Here is an 18,050-nt window from a genome sequence, read left to right as displayed (position 1 = left end):
CGTATCGGGCTTCATGCAAGAGCGCCAAGAAAGGTTGCGAGGCTGCATTGGCCAACGACGTAGAGTCCACTCCATCTGGGATCCACACCTAGTAGACAGTTGTAGTCACAGTATCGATTGCTTCGTGGAAGCAACCCAAAGGCTGTTTCAGGCTTGACAAGCCACAAAGAACATAACGGCGCAGTGCCCTCCTGTACGTTCACTTTATGTAGCATATATGGTGGCTGTTATGCGTTGCAGGAAGCGAAGTTGTGATCTTGCAGCCGCTGATAAGAGGCATTGAACCCAATATCGGATCCGTGGCAATATCGCATCCCCGCCGACAGTGTGCAATGAATACGAAGCTCCGCAGACGTCCCGCTGGCCCACAAGTTCTTCATGGTTGAGACATTGTCCACGTCCACTCGATGTTATGCAGCAGAAGTGCAGCGACCGCGGCCCAAACAATCCAGTAACCTTTGGAGATGCTCGCGCCTACATAAATAGATCCCGCAGAAATTTGTGGTCCCTGGCCAGCCTTGCGATGTTCCACGACACGGCTCAAAACTCGTGTATGGTCGCGCAACCGGTCTTTGACGCCGTAGACGCAATTGCAAAGGCGAAAGTAGATGCCAGATTTCGCAATTGCGGAGCTTTCGGGCGGAACGTTGACGAACTTGTCGGGCCAGCGCAGATAAGGTAGAGTGCCCACCCAACGCAACGTGCCGCTGCTACAGCAAGTAAACTCTTTGCCAGAACTTGGCTCACGACATACACTTTCAAACTCAACAGCCAGGAATTGGCGTGAAATGCAATTTGCATTTGCCGTCATGCAAATGGTCGAGCTCGATCCGGCACATAATCGGCCGTTCATTCCTATGGTCGGGGAGTGACAGTCTGCATAGGCTGCAGCATGTGGGACAGACCCAAAGATCTGATCATTGCTTTGTATGGCCAGCACGCGGGTCGACGTCGTGCAGTGCCTGCATGATCATCCTGCCGCCACTATCTTTGGCAACCTTCGCGGGCCAGTAGGGTCCAAAGGCAACATGCTGATGTCAAACCATATCAGTGTTTAGGAGTCGAGCCTGCAGGACGCGATGCTCTGCATGTTGACAGCCTTACCATGACTCCTGTTATCGCTGGTAATGTCTGGAGCATAGAGTGACGTTCTAAAAACGTCTTGGCTAACGGCGCCACACTGCGCTACCCTCAACCTGACTTCAGATCCTTCGACTTTCCGTCTCGTCCCGGCTACACCGTACATCCGTGCAAAGTCTTTTCGCCGCTACAGAGGCGCTAGCTACTATATTGACGCTACTCATGATTTATGCTTCGAACATCTGCATAAACCGTTGTAACAGGCTCGTCACTCTCGCAATATGCACCTAATATCGATAGTGATTAGCTGCGATACTGAAAGATTGTCTTGCTGAGCTTGTCGTATGATCGACACTGTCGAGGGTCAAAAGTATTGATAGCATCCCGTGCTGCAGACGTATCACCAGTGTGCGACTATCCATGTGGACACGGAAACCTTCGTGCCTGCAGGCTCAATGCACGAAGCGCTATTTCGATCTGTCCTTGTGGTTCCTGCAGATCTGTCAGGATGTCCATTTTTCAAGCTCGGCATCCCTGCACCCACAGCAGCCAGACTGGTCTTGTCGAGATGTTGAAGTGATAGATGACATGGCAGCTCCATAGCCCCTCGCAAGCGACCGGGCAGCGTTGAGTTATCGCTATATTGCATGATATTATGAGTTTCGGCTTCAACGCTGCAAGAATATGCAGGCCACTCATGCTTTCAAGCCACTTGCGCCACGATCTCAGTTGCCACGCCTGTGCCGCTGCCGAGCGGAAGACCCCTGTGCTTAGAGCCGCATGGTATCTGCTGTGCTGTACTTGATTCGGGATGCAAAGCCAGGAACAGCATCGGAGCGATTGCACCCCTCACCCAAAGATCACCAAAGCTAGGCGAACTTCGTGGATCCGATATCAACTCTCATAGGCGCTAGCTCCGAGCAAAATCGGTGACATGGAGCGTCGGACTCCAATCATGCCAGTTATTGCCTGGCCCGCCACAATAGAATGTTCGCTTGTGTTGAACAGTGGGAACACGACCCAAAGCAGCCGCGTTGGTCTCATGGCAAGATCCACCATCTCTTCTTTAGGCCACCACTAATTGCTGGGCAGTCTACCGGCGCGGCACCCCTGTCACAGATCATAGACTTCACACCAGCTGGAGCTGGTAATCAACGTAGAAGTCTCGTTAGGCTTGGCGAGACATTTCATCTCAGACAGCTCGTCCCGTCCATAAGGCACGCTACTCCACTTGTGAGCCAACCAGACTCAAGATAGATAAGTGATATAGTGACCACAGCCGTGGCTCGTCGGCGTTTCCTCCTGCCCTGCCCTCATCGTAGCTCATATCGCCTTGCGTTTCCTCCACCTCTCTTTCCAGCTCTACACACGACGTTGAACAAACAGAAAGGTCGCCGACACACGACTTCTTTGCGCCTTTAGCGCTCTCACTAGTGATGGACTACGGCCACCATGCTGCGACCACAACCACCACGGCGGCCACAACGCCCCGTGCTGGCACCCCAGACAGCGATCCTATAGAGATGGCTCCAGTCAGGAATCCTTTCTCATCCCCGTATGGCTCCATGCCCGCTTCAGCAATGGGCTCTTCGAGCGGTTTCCAGGTCGCTCCCGCACCTAGATACTTCCACTCCCGTCGAATACAGAAGGGCCAACAGGAGAGACCTTGGCTGGATCGAAAGGACCCCAAGGAGAAGTGGGTGACCATCATTCCACTTATCGGCATCTTCATTGGTCTTGCACTCACCGGTTTCTTGGTTTACGATGGACTTTCGAGCGTGCAGAACCACGTCTACTGCTCGGTCTTGGATGACAACTTCTCTCAAGGTATCAACTCCAAGGTGTGGACTAAGGAAGTCGAGGTCGGTGGTTATGGGTAAGAATGCATTTCCCATCAGAGACGATCAATCGACATACTGACCTGTCATAGCAACGGCCAATTCGAATGGACAACCAACACCGACGAGAACGCGTTCGTGCAAGACGGCATGCTGGTTATCAAGCCCACATTGCAAGATCAGAAGCTCATGGAAACAAACAATGTCATCAACTTGCTCGCAGACGGCTCATGCTCGACCAAGAACTGGCTCGACTGTGTTGCCGTGACCAATATCACGAACGGCACCGTTGTCAACCCAGTCAAGTCCGCCCGTCTCAGCACCAAGCTTGGCGCAAGCATCAGATACGGCCGTGTTGAAGTCGAAGCCCAGCTTCCAGCTGGCGACTGGCTTTGGCCCGCCATCTGGATGTTGCCTAACAATGACACCTACGGACCGTGGCCCACGTCAGGCGAGATCGATATCATGGAGTCTCGCGGCAACAACTACACCTACCCACAAGGTGGTGACAACATCGTCTCCTCCACTCTTCACTGGGGTCCCGACTCCAGCAACGATGGCTGGTACCAGAACAACGTCAAGCGCGAAGCTCTGCACACGACCTTCGCCAAGGGCTTCCACACCTATGGTCTCGAATGGTCGGAGAAGTATCTCTTCACTTACATCGACACCCGCCTTTTACAAGTCGCCTACGTCAACTTTAACAAGCCGTTCTGGCAGAAGGGTAACTTCCCTCCCTCTGACGCCAATGGCACCCGTCTCGTCGATCCGTGGAGCCAGACTGGTGAAGACTCCACACCGTTCGACCAGGACTTCTATCTCATCCTCAACGTCGCTGTAGGCGGCACTAACGGGTGGTTCGAGGATGGTGTTGAGGGCAAGCCGTGGGTCGATGCCTCACCTACTGCCAAGCGCGATTTCTGGAACGCCAGGAATCAGTGGTACCCGACCTGGCAGAAGCAAGGCGCTGGCGAGATGCAAGTCAAGAGTGTCAAGATGTGGCAGCAGAAGGGCTACAATGGCTGCTAGGTGGCTGTAGATATGCTTTGAATTATGTACATTTGCGGAGGCATGGCGTTCAGGTTGAGGTTCGATACCACTGGATTGGTTGAGGTCAATATGCAGTACAATGTCAAGAGAGTATAGAGGACAGATAGAGCTAATGCGCATGATCGATATCATATTTCAAACCTACTTCCAATGCTTGAGAGCTTCAACCACTTTTCCAATCGCCACACTCGATCTTGTCATAATCCGTGTGCTTAGTATGTGGCCCAGCTCGGCCATACAGTACGTAAAGCACATCCTCGCCGCCTGATCACAAGATCAACCACTCGTCGTCCTCGTCCATGACATCCTCACTCCCACGATTGGTACCCCCGAGCAGGTCGATCATCCCGGACGATTCGATTACATCCGCAATAGAAACGGTCGATGTAGCAAGAGCAAGTTCCTCTTTCTCTGCGCCCGACCGCGCAGCTCCGTCCAGTAAAGCGGACTCGTGCTCGCTTGTATGAAGAACCTCCTTGGACTCATCAAACACAACCGCTCGATTTCCATCCTCAGCTGGGCATTTAGAACTCTGACTCGCAGCCACCCTCTCTCGAACCTGATCCCTGATCCTCAAATGCTCATACAAAGCATGCACAGACTCGACCTGTGACTTCTTCCACTCTGCAGTCGACTCACGCAATTTCGACTCTGCTTCTACTCTCTGCACGACCGGCTGCGGACCAAAAGGATCATCCAAACAGTCAGGTCGCATTGTGCTCTCGTCCGAGAGCTCTGAGGTGATCGAGCTGTTTGAAGAGCTCGACAGAGAGATCTGCTCTGGTGGAGTGGCAAACATCTGAGGTAGTCTTCGAAAATGTCTGTCACGGTGAACGGCAGCGTGACCTGCTATTGCAGAAGCATGTCTCGGATCCGTCTCTACTTCCACCCAGCTCCCACCCATCCCGGCATCCCCACGAGCAATCGAGGTGACTGTCTTTAGCTGCGTAAAGCCGGGTTGGTAATGAGGCTTATATGCGTCTTGCAGCATTTGCAAACTAAGCCGGTCGCTAAATCGAGTCCAATACTCCTCGTCGTGCACAATGCCGCCAGGTCTCGACGTGGTCACTCTCTTCTGCCGCAAAGATCTCTGCAGCTCCTGCACCTCCGCCGACAGCAAACCAAAGGTGATGTCCGACTCCCCCAGTAGTTCACACTGTGCTTTTCCACGCCGTGAAGTAGATCGTGCACAAGCTTCTCCTTTGCCATAGCCAGATCCCTCGTTGCCAGCTCCTGTAGACGATCCTGAGGTATCATCCGTACTTGTGGCCTTTTCCGTGCGATTGTGATTGGTGCTGGTTTCTTTGCTTGCGTGCCTCCATTACCTATCTCGTAGCGCCAGGTACGTTCGCGACCTTCAGCATATAGGCTGATACTGGCTGAGAAGAAGACCATGCTAGCTAAGAACTTCGGACGATCTGAGATATCGTAGGGGGCAACGTGCCTCCTCGTGGTGTGCTCAATTACTTTCGTTCTGTTTTAGCTAAAGGGTAGAGTAGAAGAACGATCTTCTTATCTCGGCTCAAAAAACGATCGTGCCGTGGTGGTGACAAAGTGCCGGTGTGTCTGGAGCATCCAGCAGGCTACAAAGCTTCCCGCCTGTGAGGTGAATAGGCGCACGTGAATCCTCGATAGATCGACTGCTGCCTTAGCATGGCGTGAATGATCTTGCTCGTCCATGATATTTGTGAATAGATCTGGAGTTATTGTTCCCAACCAAGTCCCTGCGTACACATGTCCAACCTTCATGGACGATTCACACAAGCATCGGACAGTCGAAACTCCCATACCCCTTCACAACACTCATCTCATTCACCTCTCTCGGCTTCGACTTGAACGTCCACCCCACCATCTCATTATGCACGATGTTTGTTTCGACACTGATGCCTTCTTTGGCCTTCCCTTTGCCTCGACCAGCACCATGGCATCGCCACATAGCGAACCCCAGCACACCTAGCTCAGATACCACCGGGCCTTCGTATACATCCTCGCTAGTAATTAAGACTCCCGTCGTTCTGGCTGGTGGTGTGATGAGGCGCATAAGGATGAACTTACGCCACTCGTCATCCGGTATCGAAGCCAGGAATTCAGGGATATCTTCGCCAAAGACATTATTCCCACCGCCTTCTAAGTTGGGCTTGAGAACAAAGTCCTTTGCTCTCGCAGGATCTACAGCGATCGCTCGTGCTCGCATGCCTTCGACGGAGTCGTCCAGGGCGTACATGGGCATGGAAGTACTTCTCAAAGCTCCCGCATGATCTCGCGCCTGCTCAGACAGCAGAAAGCGCTCCGCTACACCCGCCTCAGTGAGTGCCCGCTGAACACTCTTGAAGCCTATCAAGTGGCCAAGAACATCCGGACATTTGATTGCTCTGCTCGTTTCGAGCGTAAAGCGAGTCTCTACACCAGCGTCGTCCATGTACTCACGTAGGTCGTATCCGGCGCGGTAGTATACGACGCTGACTTCGAATGCCTTAGCAGTACTACTAGGTCTGTACCGTAGCTCGCGGTGTGGCCCCAAGCGAGTACGTAAGAGCACCTCCTGCCATTCGCAACGGTAGCATGGGATCTTGTGATCTTCCCACAATCCGTAATCAATCGGTCTCTCATCTGCGATATTGAAGTTGAAAGGTTGCACTACCACGAGCACGCACGTAGAATGCTGGATTGGTTCGTCGCGGGCTCCAGTGGCAGCTGTTGGCCCTACACGAAGCTGCTCAAGGTAACTTTGATGTACCATTGCCAAGCAGGAGACAATCGATGAGATGTTACTGTTCGCTGGCAGGGTATTGCTTGGTCCAGTATCTTGAGCCTAAGAGCGATTGTAAGCATTTCTCTCATTTCTTCAGGGAGTTTTGTATAGGTATCGGCTGGCGGAACATGTAGACAAGAGTCGAAGCTACAGGGTGAAAGGACCACATACCTCTTCGGCTGATTTCCTTTCCTGGAAATAACGATGCATACGCGCAGCGTGCTGACTATGGCAGATTCCGGCGCACGAGAACGTGTTCATCTCCACTTGTTTCAAGCTCACCTTAGCCTCACCGTCGACACCCTCGCCCCTGAGAGCCTCCTCTTGAAGCATATAATCGCTTCTGAAGATACCACAAGTCATTTCCTGTACCGGACCGGCCTCCAGGCATTTCAAGTAGACACCCCATAGCTTCACCATCACACCTTCGGGTTCGCTTTCGATCTGAGGTGCCAGTACGGAATAAAGCCAGTTCGTGTCGGAGAGTGCATGGATGTAGAGCTCATTCATACTCTGCTGAAGCGCCATGGCATGGTCATACATGTCTCGAGGGAAAGGTGTTGGCTTGCAGCTTATGTTCACGCCTGTACTTGGTACACGAGTCGGCTCTTCGAAGCGGACGATTTTGAGCAGATTGCCGTGCGTTATCTGGTAGTCTTTGATGTCGCTTACAACTTGCGCTATAGCTGGATCTCGAATCCCCTCATCGTCGTCGTCCGAGTGAGATCCCATCATACCTGGAGGCAGCCCTGGTGGCGGAGCATATTGCTGGGTCGTGGCCATGATGGCAGCTCCTTAATCTTTAGCGCGAGGAAGACAGGCGGTATGGAGTAGCGTGCGAGAGAATGTGACACAAAGATAACCATACTCATGCTTGCTACATCACATGGTGAGCCTGTCATGCAATATTCACTACATGCACTACCTACTCGACCGGAAATCATCGTCATTGATGCTCCCGCTCACCAAGTCCGTCTCGATGACTTCGACAGTTCTCGCTGGGCCGTAAGCGTAGTAATTTTCGACGTCAAGCCGAAGAAGTATTGGCTGATTATCACATGGCCAAGTTAATGTTATTGTCGTTGTCATGCCATAGTACGAGCAAGGCAACGCAAGAGTCATGAGCGACATCGGCGCGGAAATTGGTCAGCCCTAACCATTGGCGTGGCTGTATGTATCCGAGGCACTATTCGGCTTAAGCTCTCAGCAGTGGTGAGGAGCAAAAAGATGGCCGTCTGTACCAAGCTATCACCGAGCATTGTCCTGTAGATCACAGCAAAAAGCTCCAGAGCTCGACAGAACTCACAGTGCCCGTGACTTCATACAGACGATTGTTCACCTCGAAGACCAGGACAATGTCCACCCTCGCCGTCCGCTCCCTCGCTCGCTCCACCCGCACAGCAGCTCTCCGTCAACGAGGAGCTCCACTATCCACCTTGTCCCGATCAGCAGCTCGTCAAACCTCCTTCCAATCACGAACTATCCTAGCAGCGACAAACCAGGCCTCAAGAGCCTTCTCCACAACCATGATTCCCAAATCCGATGCCATGGCCGCCCCGGCAGCATCACAAGAGTTCGACAAGGAAATCGTGGACATGGCAAGCTACGCCACGAATTATAAAGTCAACAGTGATCTAGCTGTATGCGCAGAAACTCTTTCACAATTTGCGTATACTTCGGGCACTAACACATGACCAGATCGACACTGCCCGCTTCGTCTTCCTCGACACCCTTGGCTGCGGCCTCAAAGCCCTCGAATTCCCCCAATGCACCAAACTGCTCGGCCCCGTCGTGCCCGGTACCATCGTTCCGAACGGAACACGTGTGCCAGGAACGCCCTACATCCTCGACCCCGTCCTAGGAGCCTTCAACATCGGTTCCCAGATCCGCTGGCTCGATTTCAACGACTGCTGGCTAGCAGCCGAATGGGGTCACCCATCTGACAACCTAGGTGCAATCCTGTCCGTGGCGGACTGGGTGAACAGGACGAACAAATCCGGCTCAGCGGAGAAATTGGCTGGAGGCAAGATCTTCACTGTGAAGGATGTGTTGGAGTACATGGTTAAGGCGCACGAGATCCAGGGCGTGATGGCGTTGGAGAATAGCTTCAATAAGGTCGGACTCGATCACGTCGTTCTGGTCAAGTTGGCGAGCACCTCCGTCGTGGCGAACATGCTTGGGCTCTCGGAGGCTCAGACCCGTGATGCCATTTCCCAGGCTTGGGTGGATGGCCAGAGCATGCGCACATACCGCCACAGCCCAAACACCATGTCGCGTAAATCCTGGGCTGCGGGAGACGCCTGCCAGAAAGCCGTGGACCTGTGCTTGAAAGTGATGAAGGGCGAGGGAGGGATGCCGACCGTGCTCACAGCGCCCACCTGGGGCTTCTACGACGTCAACTTCAAGGGCGCCAAGTTCGCTTTCCAGCGCGAGTATGGCTCCTACGTGATGGAGAACGTGCTGTTCAAGGTCTCTTACCCGGCTGAATTCCACTCCCAAACTGCGATCGAGGCTGCGCAGCGCTTGAACAAGAAGTTGAAGGAGATGGGCAAGACGGCAGAGGACATCGAGGAAGTCACCAACCGGACCCACGAAGCTTGTATCCGCATCATTGACAAACAATTCAAGCCCATGGACAACTACGCCGACCGCGACCATTGCGTGCAATACATGGTGGCCGTCATGTTTGTCTTCAACCGCCTCGTAGCAAGCGATTACCCCGACTCAAGCGAAGCCGCTCAATCCCCTCTGGTCGAGAGTCTGCGCCAGAAAATCAAGTGCGTCGAAGACCCTGCGTTCACCAAGGACTACCATGATCCCTCCAAGCGCACGATCTCCAACGCTCTGACCGTGCGACTGAAGGACGGCACAACGCTGGAGGAGGTGGTTGTGGAGGCGCCGTTGGGACACAGACTCAGGCGTGAGGAGGCGAAGCCGGAGATCCTGAGCAAGTACCTTAATCATTTGAAGCCGCATTTCTCCGAGGGACATGTGAAGAAGTTGGTGGATTTGGGGAATAGTCCCGAGGAGCTGTATAAGACTGAGGTGGATACTTATATGGATATGTATGTTACTGATAAGGTTGGGCCACAGTAGATATGGTAGACGGAAGGGGATGTATAGATCTTCGAACCTTTGGTCACGACCTCATACGTAATTCGTCTGATTCACTGCTGATGAATGCTGCCTAAAGGTAAACGAGGATGCACATGTCCATTGTAGACTTCTGACGCTGGGGAGGAGATATAACATGTGATTGCCAGGAGACTGTTGCTTCTGCCATTAGTCCCTTACATATTGCCATAGTTGCTAGTATCATCAATGAGCATCTGAGGGTGTGTTGGCATTCATCAGCCTTGTGGAAGCATATAATGATGAGTATGATTTAATGTCGTGGCGAACGATAGTTTTGATCTCGTTCACTAAATCGTGCTGCGTAAGACCCTCAGCCACTCTCCAGAGGCAACGCCGCCCCCGTCACCAGCCGAGCCGTGCACACCCAAAAGCGTCAGCAACTCAACTTGCGACAAGCAACCACCCAACTCATCCTCCTACATCCGCAATCTCCATACCACTCATCTGAACCTTACACAATTCCCCGCACTACCACCACCACTGACTGCACGATCACACGCTTGCTACACTGCTCACGATCTCATTGACACGACTCACGACTGTTGACCCAGAGACACATACCCAACCACCGATACCATGTCTGACAGACTTTACGACCCGCACCCGAGCGATCAGGGGTACAGCCAGGGCGGCAATAACCAGACTGCGAGGGTTCAGGATGTAAGTATGCCAGCTTCTACGTGGGTTTGGAGCGGATGAGGTGGTGGCGTGATGGGGGTGGACAGAGCAGGCTGCAGCTTTGGCTGTTGGGAGCAGGAGCTTGCGCTGAGTGGTCGACTACATGTCCACCACCGCGAGGGTATTCGCAGCAGTACATGAGTCATTTCATGCGCTCCGACGGCACTCGCGCTACTCACACCCTCTGCAACGCAGCAGCTCCAGCCTTCATACAAATCGCATGAGCAACTACTAACCACATGCCTTCATACAGGAAATCAACGAAGCAGTCAGCCAAATGCAAAAGAACATCCAACTCACATCCCAACGTGGCGAGCGCCTGGACAACCTCCAAGACAAGACCGATGCCCTAGCCGGCCAAGCGAGCAATTTCCGCCGTGGTGCCAACCGTGTCAGGAAGCAGATGTGGTGGAAGGATATGAAGATGCGGATGTGCATCATTATCGGCATCATCGTGCTGATGATTGTGATTATCGTGCCTAGTGGTGAGTATTGCAATATCGTAAGGTCAAGAGGAGAGAAGCGAAGCTGACTGTGCATCTGTGATAGTCATCTACGGCAAGCACCACTAAACGATCAACCACGCTAAATACCGATCCAGAGAACCGCGAGAAGGAGCCACGACGATAGGTGAGACTTGGCGCGAGAGGAGGAAGAAGAACATAGGACTATTTTGAAAGCGCGAAGATGGCCCGCGACGATCACGCAATACCTCTGAATACATACCCTCCCTCTACTATTACCACCACACCGAGCGATACGCCCCTGCTTGATTGACGAAATCAGATGGCGTTCACAAGGAGCTTTTGAGTCTGCGTTTACTTCACAATAGCCTGAAGGTGGGTAGTCTTTTGTACTTATACCATTTGGGAACACTTTTGCACGTCTACGCCGGAATTTTATGTGAGCTCCCACCTTGAATCTCTCTGTGCTGCGAGGCTTGCTGTGGAATGGCAGCAGTAAGTCGTAGGCAAAGAGGATGACTGTCGGCGTAAAGTGAAGATCTATTGGGGGATTACAAATCGTGGCGAACGACAAGAGCAAGACTGGGGCAGACCGAAGCAATCGAGCTCCTAGCATCACAGCGTCCATTCTCCTTTCACATATGGCTACCAGATGGATTCGTTGGCGGCCCGTCGTAAGGATCGAAAATAGCATACTCATATATCAAAAATGTGAGCGTAAAATAAGACTCCAATCTCCCACCCTCTAGATAGGCAAGAAAGTAAAGTCATTTAACACACGCCTTGTTGGTTTCAATCTTGGAATTTTCGGTAAGAGGGCCACGAAGTCCGCTATCGAATAGAACACGGATGGGGCGTGACAATTTACGTTCCTTGATAATTTCGAGGTATAGTATGCCGAGCAGGAGGATATGAGACAGGAGATTCTAGGCTCTCGGTTGGGTAGAAGACGGGGCAAGTGAACGGAGAAGATACAGATTTTGACAACGGGAGGAAGGAGATACATATTGGTATTGATAAAGGATGTGGTGGTGGAAAGGATATCCTCACCGAAGACCAGCCTCCGTGTCGTACCTAGTCCATTCTGATGACGTTGATTTCCTGTGATATACACCAACTCCGTACCCGCCCGAATCGTGATTGGCGCGCATAATGTCACCGAACATAACCCTAAGCCACCATCCACCTACACATCCGTTAGCACATCCATTCACATCACACCAAAGCCTGTACAAAGGAAAGACAACATACCAAGCACCACCCAAAAGCGCCACCAAAATAATCGCGGTCAAAATCCCGGCACCCGCACGATCACCAGTGGTAATCTGCTGGGTAGGAGCACCAGGCCTGGTATCACCACCGGTACCAGCCGATGGGTTACCTTGCGAAGTCCCGCCGGTCGAATTCGACACGGGTCCCGCCACCTGGTTGATCAACAAGCCCTGCACGACTTCCAAAGCATTCATCTGCTGGCCAACACCCCACGTATTGTCCCAGGTCCCCGTAGTCCACTTGGTGCCGCAAGTGACGCCGTCATTGCCACCAGTACAGCTTTTGGCTGCTGCGGCTGCGGAGTCGGTGAGCAGTGTGGACACGAGGTCGGAGACAAAGGGCGCCACCTTTGTGCTGGCGGCCATCCAGCGCGAGAGGTAGGCTTTGAAGGATTGCTGGTCGGTGTCGCAATTGCCAGAAGGTTCGCAGGCGACTTCATACATGACGTTGTTGAGGAAGAAAACGGACGAGGCGGTGACGAGGCCTTTGATACGTCCTTCCCATTTGGTTTGGGTGTCGCCGGTGGTCTGGTGATGTCACGGTTAGTGCTGTGCTGTGCTGTGCTGTAGACCTTCCCAAACGTGGTCAAACTTACCTGGTTCCACATGACAGATGCACCGAGCAGATACACGCCAGCATTGTAAGTCCACTGGATATGGTTCAACTGCGTGCAGTTGAGAGTGTCATCGGTACCGTCGAAGACCTGGTAAGTCGGGCTGACAAGCTCAACAGCAGTGACCCAGTCCCACATCCTATCAGCCCATTCGAAATATGTCTGGTTCTGGGTGTAATATCCTAGGCGAGCGGCCAAGTTGAAGAAGCAGCCGTTGGAAATGCTGTTCTTGTAGTTGTACCCGTTGTTGAAGGTGAAGATTTGCCACCTCAGGCCGCCACCACATGTGCTGTTATCCCATCGGAGCGCCTGGGAATTGAAGACGGCCTGCGCCAGTGCCAACCATTGTGGGTCGGAGGCTGGAGGGTTGGGGAACTTGACTTCTGCCGCGGACATGGCTGCCATGCCCCAGAAGCCTTGATCATCGTTTCCTTCGGCCTTGGTCTGATTGGGAGGCATGAAGTCGTTGTCTGGTCCGGTTTGGAAAAGCAGGGCTTGCGAAACAACATCCTAGTTCATGTTAGTCCTTATTCATTAAAGATGCCAACTTATGCGCGTCTCACGTTGTATGTCGAATCGCCGGTATAGTACCAGTAATCGATCAAACTACCAAACATAGCACCAGCTTCCCACCAATAGTATGGCGCAGGCAACAAGCCAGGCGTGCCACCCGTCAGGTTGCCAGTGTAGTAGCTCATCATACCATGCGCGATTGTAGATGCGGCCGTCTTGATGCTGTCCACATCGGTCGTAACCAAGTTGATTGCGCTCGTCGACTGCGCCGCCAACAATGCGCCTGCGAGCGCACTACTTCTGACCTTCATCTTTGCTGCTGTATGTATGTTGTCGTCTCAGGGCGGAAGTTGATGCCTTGTCAGCCGCGGAATGCGCCGAGGTTCTTTGCAGTGATGTCCTGCGGCGATGTCGCCTTTACGTGGCTGCCTCTTTCCTGCTGCACAGTTGCTGTTGTCGTGAATATTCGATTGGCAGGCGAACGCGCAATAATGGCCCGATCAGGGTGGAAGGCGCGGCACTTCAACTCTGCGGGTGTAAGCGCGGTCGTCCTAGCGAGCGTGATGGAGCACTACAGATGATATCGAGTGGCGGATGCCGTGGAAAGCGTGGCGGACGTGCGTGAGAGAGGTATGCCGTATGTTTGAATAATGAATGACATGCACAGGAGACAAGGTTAGAATGGTCGCTGAGGCGATCCGCGCTTGGCTTCTTCACTGACGACGCTTCTGAGGACCCTGAATAATAGTACGAGGTCGTCGTTTCCATCTTCGCGGAGGTGGCTCGTGCAACAACAAACCTTATTTATAGCACCGCCACTATGATTCTTTGGGCCTTCTATCCCGTCTTCTATACAGATCTGATGGTTATGTTGTGATGGTCATTGTAATCCTGCGCACGGCAGATCAGAGCGAAGTAAACCCTGCCTCTATACTGAATCACAAAGTCCGCCTGAGCAAGACACTGCAAGCCGCTTCATCAGATGACTCAACAAGGCTCTTGTATGGTAGGATATATCTCGAGCTGATGACACAGACTCCTTGCCACAGACAACAAGATACATCATCAAGGACATGGCCACTCTACAAGCACTTCCAATCGAGCTGCTAGAATATATCTGCCAGGCACTTGGCGGCCACGAACTACGTCAAGGCAAAGGCATACCAAGACTAACACTCTTCCGAAAGTGGTATACAGCAGCCAAACCAGTCTTCCTAACAGGACATGATCTCGAGACCATCCGGATCTACGGAAATACACTACCAGAACTGCACAATGGCAAAAGGAGCCCAACGGGAGACCGGTCTCTCATGCACGAGCACACTCGTAAACTGCATCTCCGTATCCCTGGCTACTGGTGGGACGAGGCCTCGTCTCGGGAATTCGAAGATCTCGTGACTAATGAAGTCGAAGATACCAGTTTATACGACTTCTCCGGGCGGGGAGAAGCCCAAGATGCTGCACCTGAGGGCACGATCTCACCCATAACGGGGGTCCTGCACAACGAACCTTGGAAAGGATGGCGAGCCCGGGTCATAACACCAGCCCTCAATGAACTGTACGCCGACCTTGAGAACTTCTCCACGCTCAAAACCTTCGTTTTCGAAGCATGGCCAGCCAAGGGCATCACACCACCGTATATCTACGCCAGCACTATCCGTACTCTTTGTCAGCATCTACCTCTGAGCCACGACTTGACGGACCTGACTCTCGATATCTTCGGATTCGGTATTGTTCGCACCGGAGGGAGCAACCACGGCTGCGAAAGCGGTACATGCCGATCACTTGGCTCTATCTGGCCACGCGTGAAGCATGTGCGGATCAGGCTCAAGCGGTACTGCGAAGTCCTCTTCTCCACAGCTCAGACCCTCAGCAAAACCGATATCCGCTGCCACAGCTTCATTCTCAAGTTGCACCATCCTGCACTCGAGGACCAGCCACAAACATCCCAGCACTGTGTTCCAGGGGGCTATATGACAAGCCACAAACTACCCGACATCATGGTCACATCAGCTCAGAAGTATCTCTCGTGGATCTCCGCTGACGCAGATCAAGCACATGCAGCTGGGGCGGAAATTGTACTCCCCACGCTCATGCGTGTATCTTATGCACGGTCCGCTAACATTGTGACTGCCGACTGTCTCACCATGCGGGTCCTCAGCCAACTAGAAGAATTCTTCGTGTATGAGGACGATGGTATGCCGAGCTGGTACGAGACGAGAAAGGATCTTGTAGATTGTGGTGAATTTCTACCATGCGGGAAGAAAGCGAGACGGACGTGATAACGATGGACAAATCTCACGGCCGCCTTTCTGCTGGCTGGCTGATTTGCGTATGTGTTTATTAGATATACGAGCGAACTATCGCATCAACCTCTCAACAGCCCACCCAACATTCAGACCCCTCAAATCACCATAATGCTGTCCCACTCCCAGAAACACAACGGGTATACCAGTAGCATGTACCATACTTACTAACGTCCCCACCATATCACCCACAGTATCGCACTTAGAAATAATAAACCCATCCATCCCAACACCATTATTTCGAAGTTTGCCCTACAGAGTTATGTCATATCAGCAATCCGCCACCAACACATATCTCACCAGCGGAAAAAGAATTGCACAACACAACACAGCGAAAGAAAAGAACTCACCTTTGTATCCACAAACTCCTTGGCGAAATTCCTCGCCTGCGCCACCGAGTCCGCACCCACGAGCGCCTCGCCCACCATGAAAATCTTATCCGGATTCGCCAACTGGCCGAATTTCGTCAGGCTGGACATCAATCTCGTGTCGTTATGTCTCCTGCCCGCCGTATCGATGAGCACGACATCGAATAACATCTGCCCTTGCCCTTGTCCACTCGCATTAGTGGCATAAGTCACTGCGTCCCTCGCCACGGTCGCCGCGTCCTTGCCATATCCTTTTTCGAATAGACTGATTTCGCCCACGTTCTCCCGCCTCGAGAGCTCGGAGAGGTTCCTCACATGCACGCGCAACTGTTCCACGGCACCAGAGCGGAAAGTATCGCCCGCTACAACTAAAACTCGGAATTGGTTTTGCAGGAGGAAATAGGCGATTTTACTCAGATTCGTACTCTTGCCTACACCGTTGACGCCGACGATGGAGATGACGTAAGGTCGAGCAGAGGGGCCGGAAGTCGTGGTCGTGACGTCCCGGAGGAGATCCAAGGAGGATGTGGGTGTGAGCATTCGCGTCAGGGCTTTGGACATACTCGTCCTTATTGTCGCGTCGATGGAAGTAAAGGATGCGGTTTTCTGGTCTAGGAGGTCTCGTTCGACGCTTTCGCAGAGGCGGGCGGCGGCGGAGGGTGCGACGTTTTTCTCTATCAGATGGTTTTGCATTTGGGCCAGGGGTTGGAGGAGGTCGTGTTTGGTCAGGGCTTTGCCGCCGACGACGTTGCGGAAGAGGCCGGTAAGGCGGGATGTTGCGGAGTTCAGGAGACCTCCGTTGCTTGGGGTTGAGTCTTCGGTTGTGGTGGGTTTGGGCTGTTTGGAGCTGGCGAGGATGGCGTCGATTTCGGTGTCGAGGTCTTTGAGCACGAACTGGCCTTTTCCGGTTCGGCTGCCCATGGTGTTTGCGTCGACTTCTTCGATGTCCAGTTCACGTGTTGCATCGTCAAAGGCTGGGGTCACTGGTGCACTGTAGTCTAGTGTTTCGTCGTCGTCGCCTTCGATCGCTGTACCATCGATATCCCATCTTCGTTTTGACTTGGCAGCCGTCTTCCCTTTCAACTTCTTCCCGGCTGTACTCTCGTCACCTGATGACACGGGCACTGAGCTGACCAGATTCTGTGCTTTCCTCGATCTTCTGCTCGCTTTGCCAGGCCCTCCTTTTGCTGTCAGGAGATGCGATGCTGCTAAGGACGGCGTGGCTGGTCGTGAAGTATCTGGCGTCGGTATCGGTGTTGCATCGGCGCTCGTATCACTCACTGTCGTCCGCGAGGGCACTGCAGGCTTCTTGAACATGGGCGCAGGCACAGGCGGAGCAGGAGAGTCATCTTCGTCATCTCCTGCGCTCGATGGTGGTGTGAGCTCAGTCGCGCCTTCCGAGTCGGCCGTGTCGCTTTGTCGCCGTCTTGAGCTCCCAGTATCGAACCTCGTCAGTAGCGCATCGAACGTTGCATCCCATCGTCGTGTCTCGAGCTTGGTCGTATGTGGTTTTTTCAGATCTTGCTCATACTCCTTCAAGAACAGACCCTTGACAGCAGCAAGTAGTGTCTCAACCCAGCTCAAATGTAGTAACGACTGGTAAACCGCCTATATGGACAACACATCAGCACCTCACCTCATCTTCCACTCAGTATATCTTCACCTACCACGAACACCACGCCCACATCCTTCGCACTCTCCCATCGTAATGTGTACCGATCTTTCTTGTATGACGGTATGTCACCCTGGGTGTATAGCTTGCTCTTGTCTTCTATGAACACATCTCGGACCAAGCTGTCGATTATATTTGGCGACAGGGAAGCGTAGTGCTTTCGCCAAAGCACGATGCCGGAGGTGGTCAGGATTTCAAAAGCGTCGAGCATTGTCGCTGTCTCCCACACAGTCTTCTCTCCCTACCAGGCTAGTGCAAGTATAGGTGATGTGGTGGTATATATAATTAATGCTGGCCGATGGTGGGGTT

The 18,050-nt window shown here is 52.8% G+C and overlaps 8 protein-coding genes across 8 annotated transcripts; 4 read left to right on the top strand and 4 right to left on the bottom strand.

Annotated features, from left to right (window-relative positions):
- Nucleotides 1-2,516: 2,516 nt before the first annotated feature.
- On the top strand, nt 2,517-3,947 carry LTS14_007598 (uncharacterized protein; the record flags this gene model as incomplete). The annotated part of the gene is made up of 2 exons (XM_064840290.1): nt 2,517-2,956; nt 3,011-3,947. The coding sequence occupies 2 exons, from the start codon at nt 2,517-2,519 to the stop codon at nt 3,945-3,947; spliced, it is 1,377 nt and encodes a 458-aa protein (XP_064692170.1).
- A 289-nt stretch (nt 3,948-4,236) lies between these two features.
- On the bottom strand, nt 4,237-5,363 carry LTS14_007597 (uncharacterized protein; the record flags this gene model as incomplete). The annotated part of the gene is made up of 2 exons (XM_064840289.1): nt 4,237-5,201; nt 5,294-5,363. The coding sequence occupies 2 exons, from the start codon at nt 5,361-5,363 to the stop codon at nt 4,237-4,239; spliced, it is 1,035 nt and encodes a 344-aa protein (XP_064692169.1).
- Nucleotides 5,364-5,724: 361 nt separating this feature from the next.
- LTS14_007596 (uncharacterized protein) lies at nt 5,725-7,503 on the bottom strand (the record flags this gene model as incomplete). The annotated part of the gene is made up of 2 exons (XM_064840288.1): nt 5,725-6,780; nt 6,892-7,503. 2 exons carry the CDS (start codon nt 7,501-7,503, stop codon nt 5,725-5,727), a joined length of 1,668 nt encoding a protein of 555 aa, XP_064692168.1.
- Nucleotides 7,504-8,075: 572 nt separating this feature from the next.
- PDH1_2 (ATP-binding cassette transporter CGR1) lies at nt 8,076-9,816 on the top strand (the record flags this gene model as incomplete). The annotated part of the gene is made up of 2 exons (XM_064840287.1): nt 8,076-8,360; nt 8,419-9,816. The coding sequence occupies 2 exons, from the start codon at nt 8,076-8,078 to the stop codon at nt 9,814-9,816; spliced, it is 1,683 nt and encodes a 560-aa protein (XP_064692167.1).
- A 615-nt stretch (nt 9,817-10,431) lies between these two features.
- Nucleotides 10,432-11,105, top strand: SNC2 (Vesicle membrane receptor protein (v-SNARE); the record flags this gene model as incomplete). The annotated part of the gene is made up of 3 exons (XM_064840286.1): nt 10,432-10,515; nt 10,787-11,018; nt 11,083-11,105. The coding sequence occupies 3 exons, from the start codon at nt 10,432-10,434 to the stop codon at nt 11,103-11,105; spliced, it is 339 nt and encodes a 112-aa protein (XP_064692166.1).
- A 1,062-nt stretch (nt 11,106-12,167) lies between these two features.
- Nucleotides 12,168-13,706, bottom strand: LTS14_007593 (uncharacterized protein; the record flags this gene model as incomplete). The annotated part of the gene is made up of 4 exons (XM_064840285.1): nt 12,168-12,183; nt 12,249-12,796; nt 12,865-13,392; nt 13,446-13,706. The coding sequence occupies 4 exons, from the start codon at nt 13,704-13,706 to the stop codon at nt 12,168-12,170; spliced, it is 1,353 nt and encodes a 450-aa protein (XP_064692165.1).
- Nucleotides 13,707-14,377: 671 nt separating this feature from the next.
- LTS14_007592 (uncharacterized protein) lies at nt 14,378-15,677 on the top strand (the record flags this gene model as incomplete). Its single annotated transcript, XM_064840284.1, has 2 exons — nt 14,378-14,401; nt 14,445-15,677. The coding sequence occupies 2 exons, from the start codon at nt 14,378-14,380 to the stop codon at nt 15,675-15,677; spliced, it is 1,257 nt and encodes a 418-aa protein (XP_064692164.1).
- Nucleotides 15,678-15,755: 78 nt separating this feature from the next.
- LTS14_007591 (uncharacterized protein) lies at nt 15,756-17,952 on the bottom strand (the record flags this gene model as incomplete). The annotated part of the gene is made up of 3 exons (XM_064840283.1): nt 15,756-15,953; nt 16,052-17,677; nt 17,737-17,952. The coding sequence occupies 3 exons, from the start codon at nt 17,950-17,952 to the stop codon at nt 15,756-15,758; spliced, it is 2,040 nt and encodes a 679-aa protein (XP_064692163.1).
- Between the last annotated feature and the right edge of the window lie 98 nt (nt 17,953-18,050).

Source organism: Recurvomyces mirabilis (genome assembly GCF_035927965.1).
Source record: "Recurvomyces mirabilis strain CCFEE 5264 chromosome Unknown scaffold_21, whole genome shotgun sequence".
In the NCBI taxonomy this organism is placed as follows: domain Eukaryota; kingdom Fungi; phylum Ascomycota; class Dothideomycetes; order Mycosphaerellales; family Teratosphaeriaceae; genus Recurvomyces; species Recurvomyces mirabilis.
The sequence above is the reverse complement of the archived record's forward strand: the minus strand, read 5'-3'. Positions and strand labels throughout refer to the sequence as shown.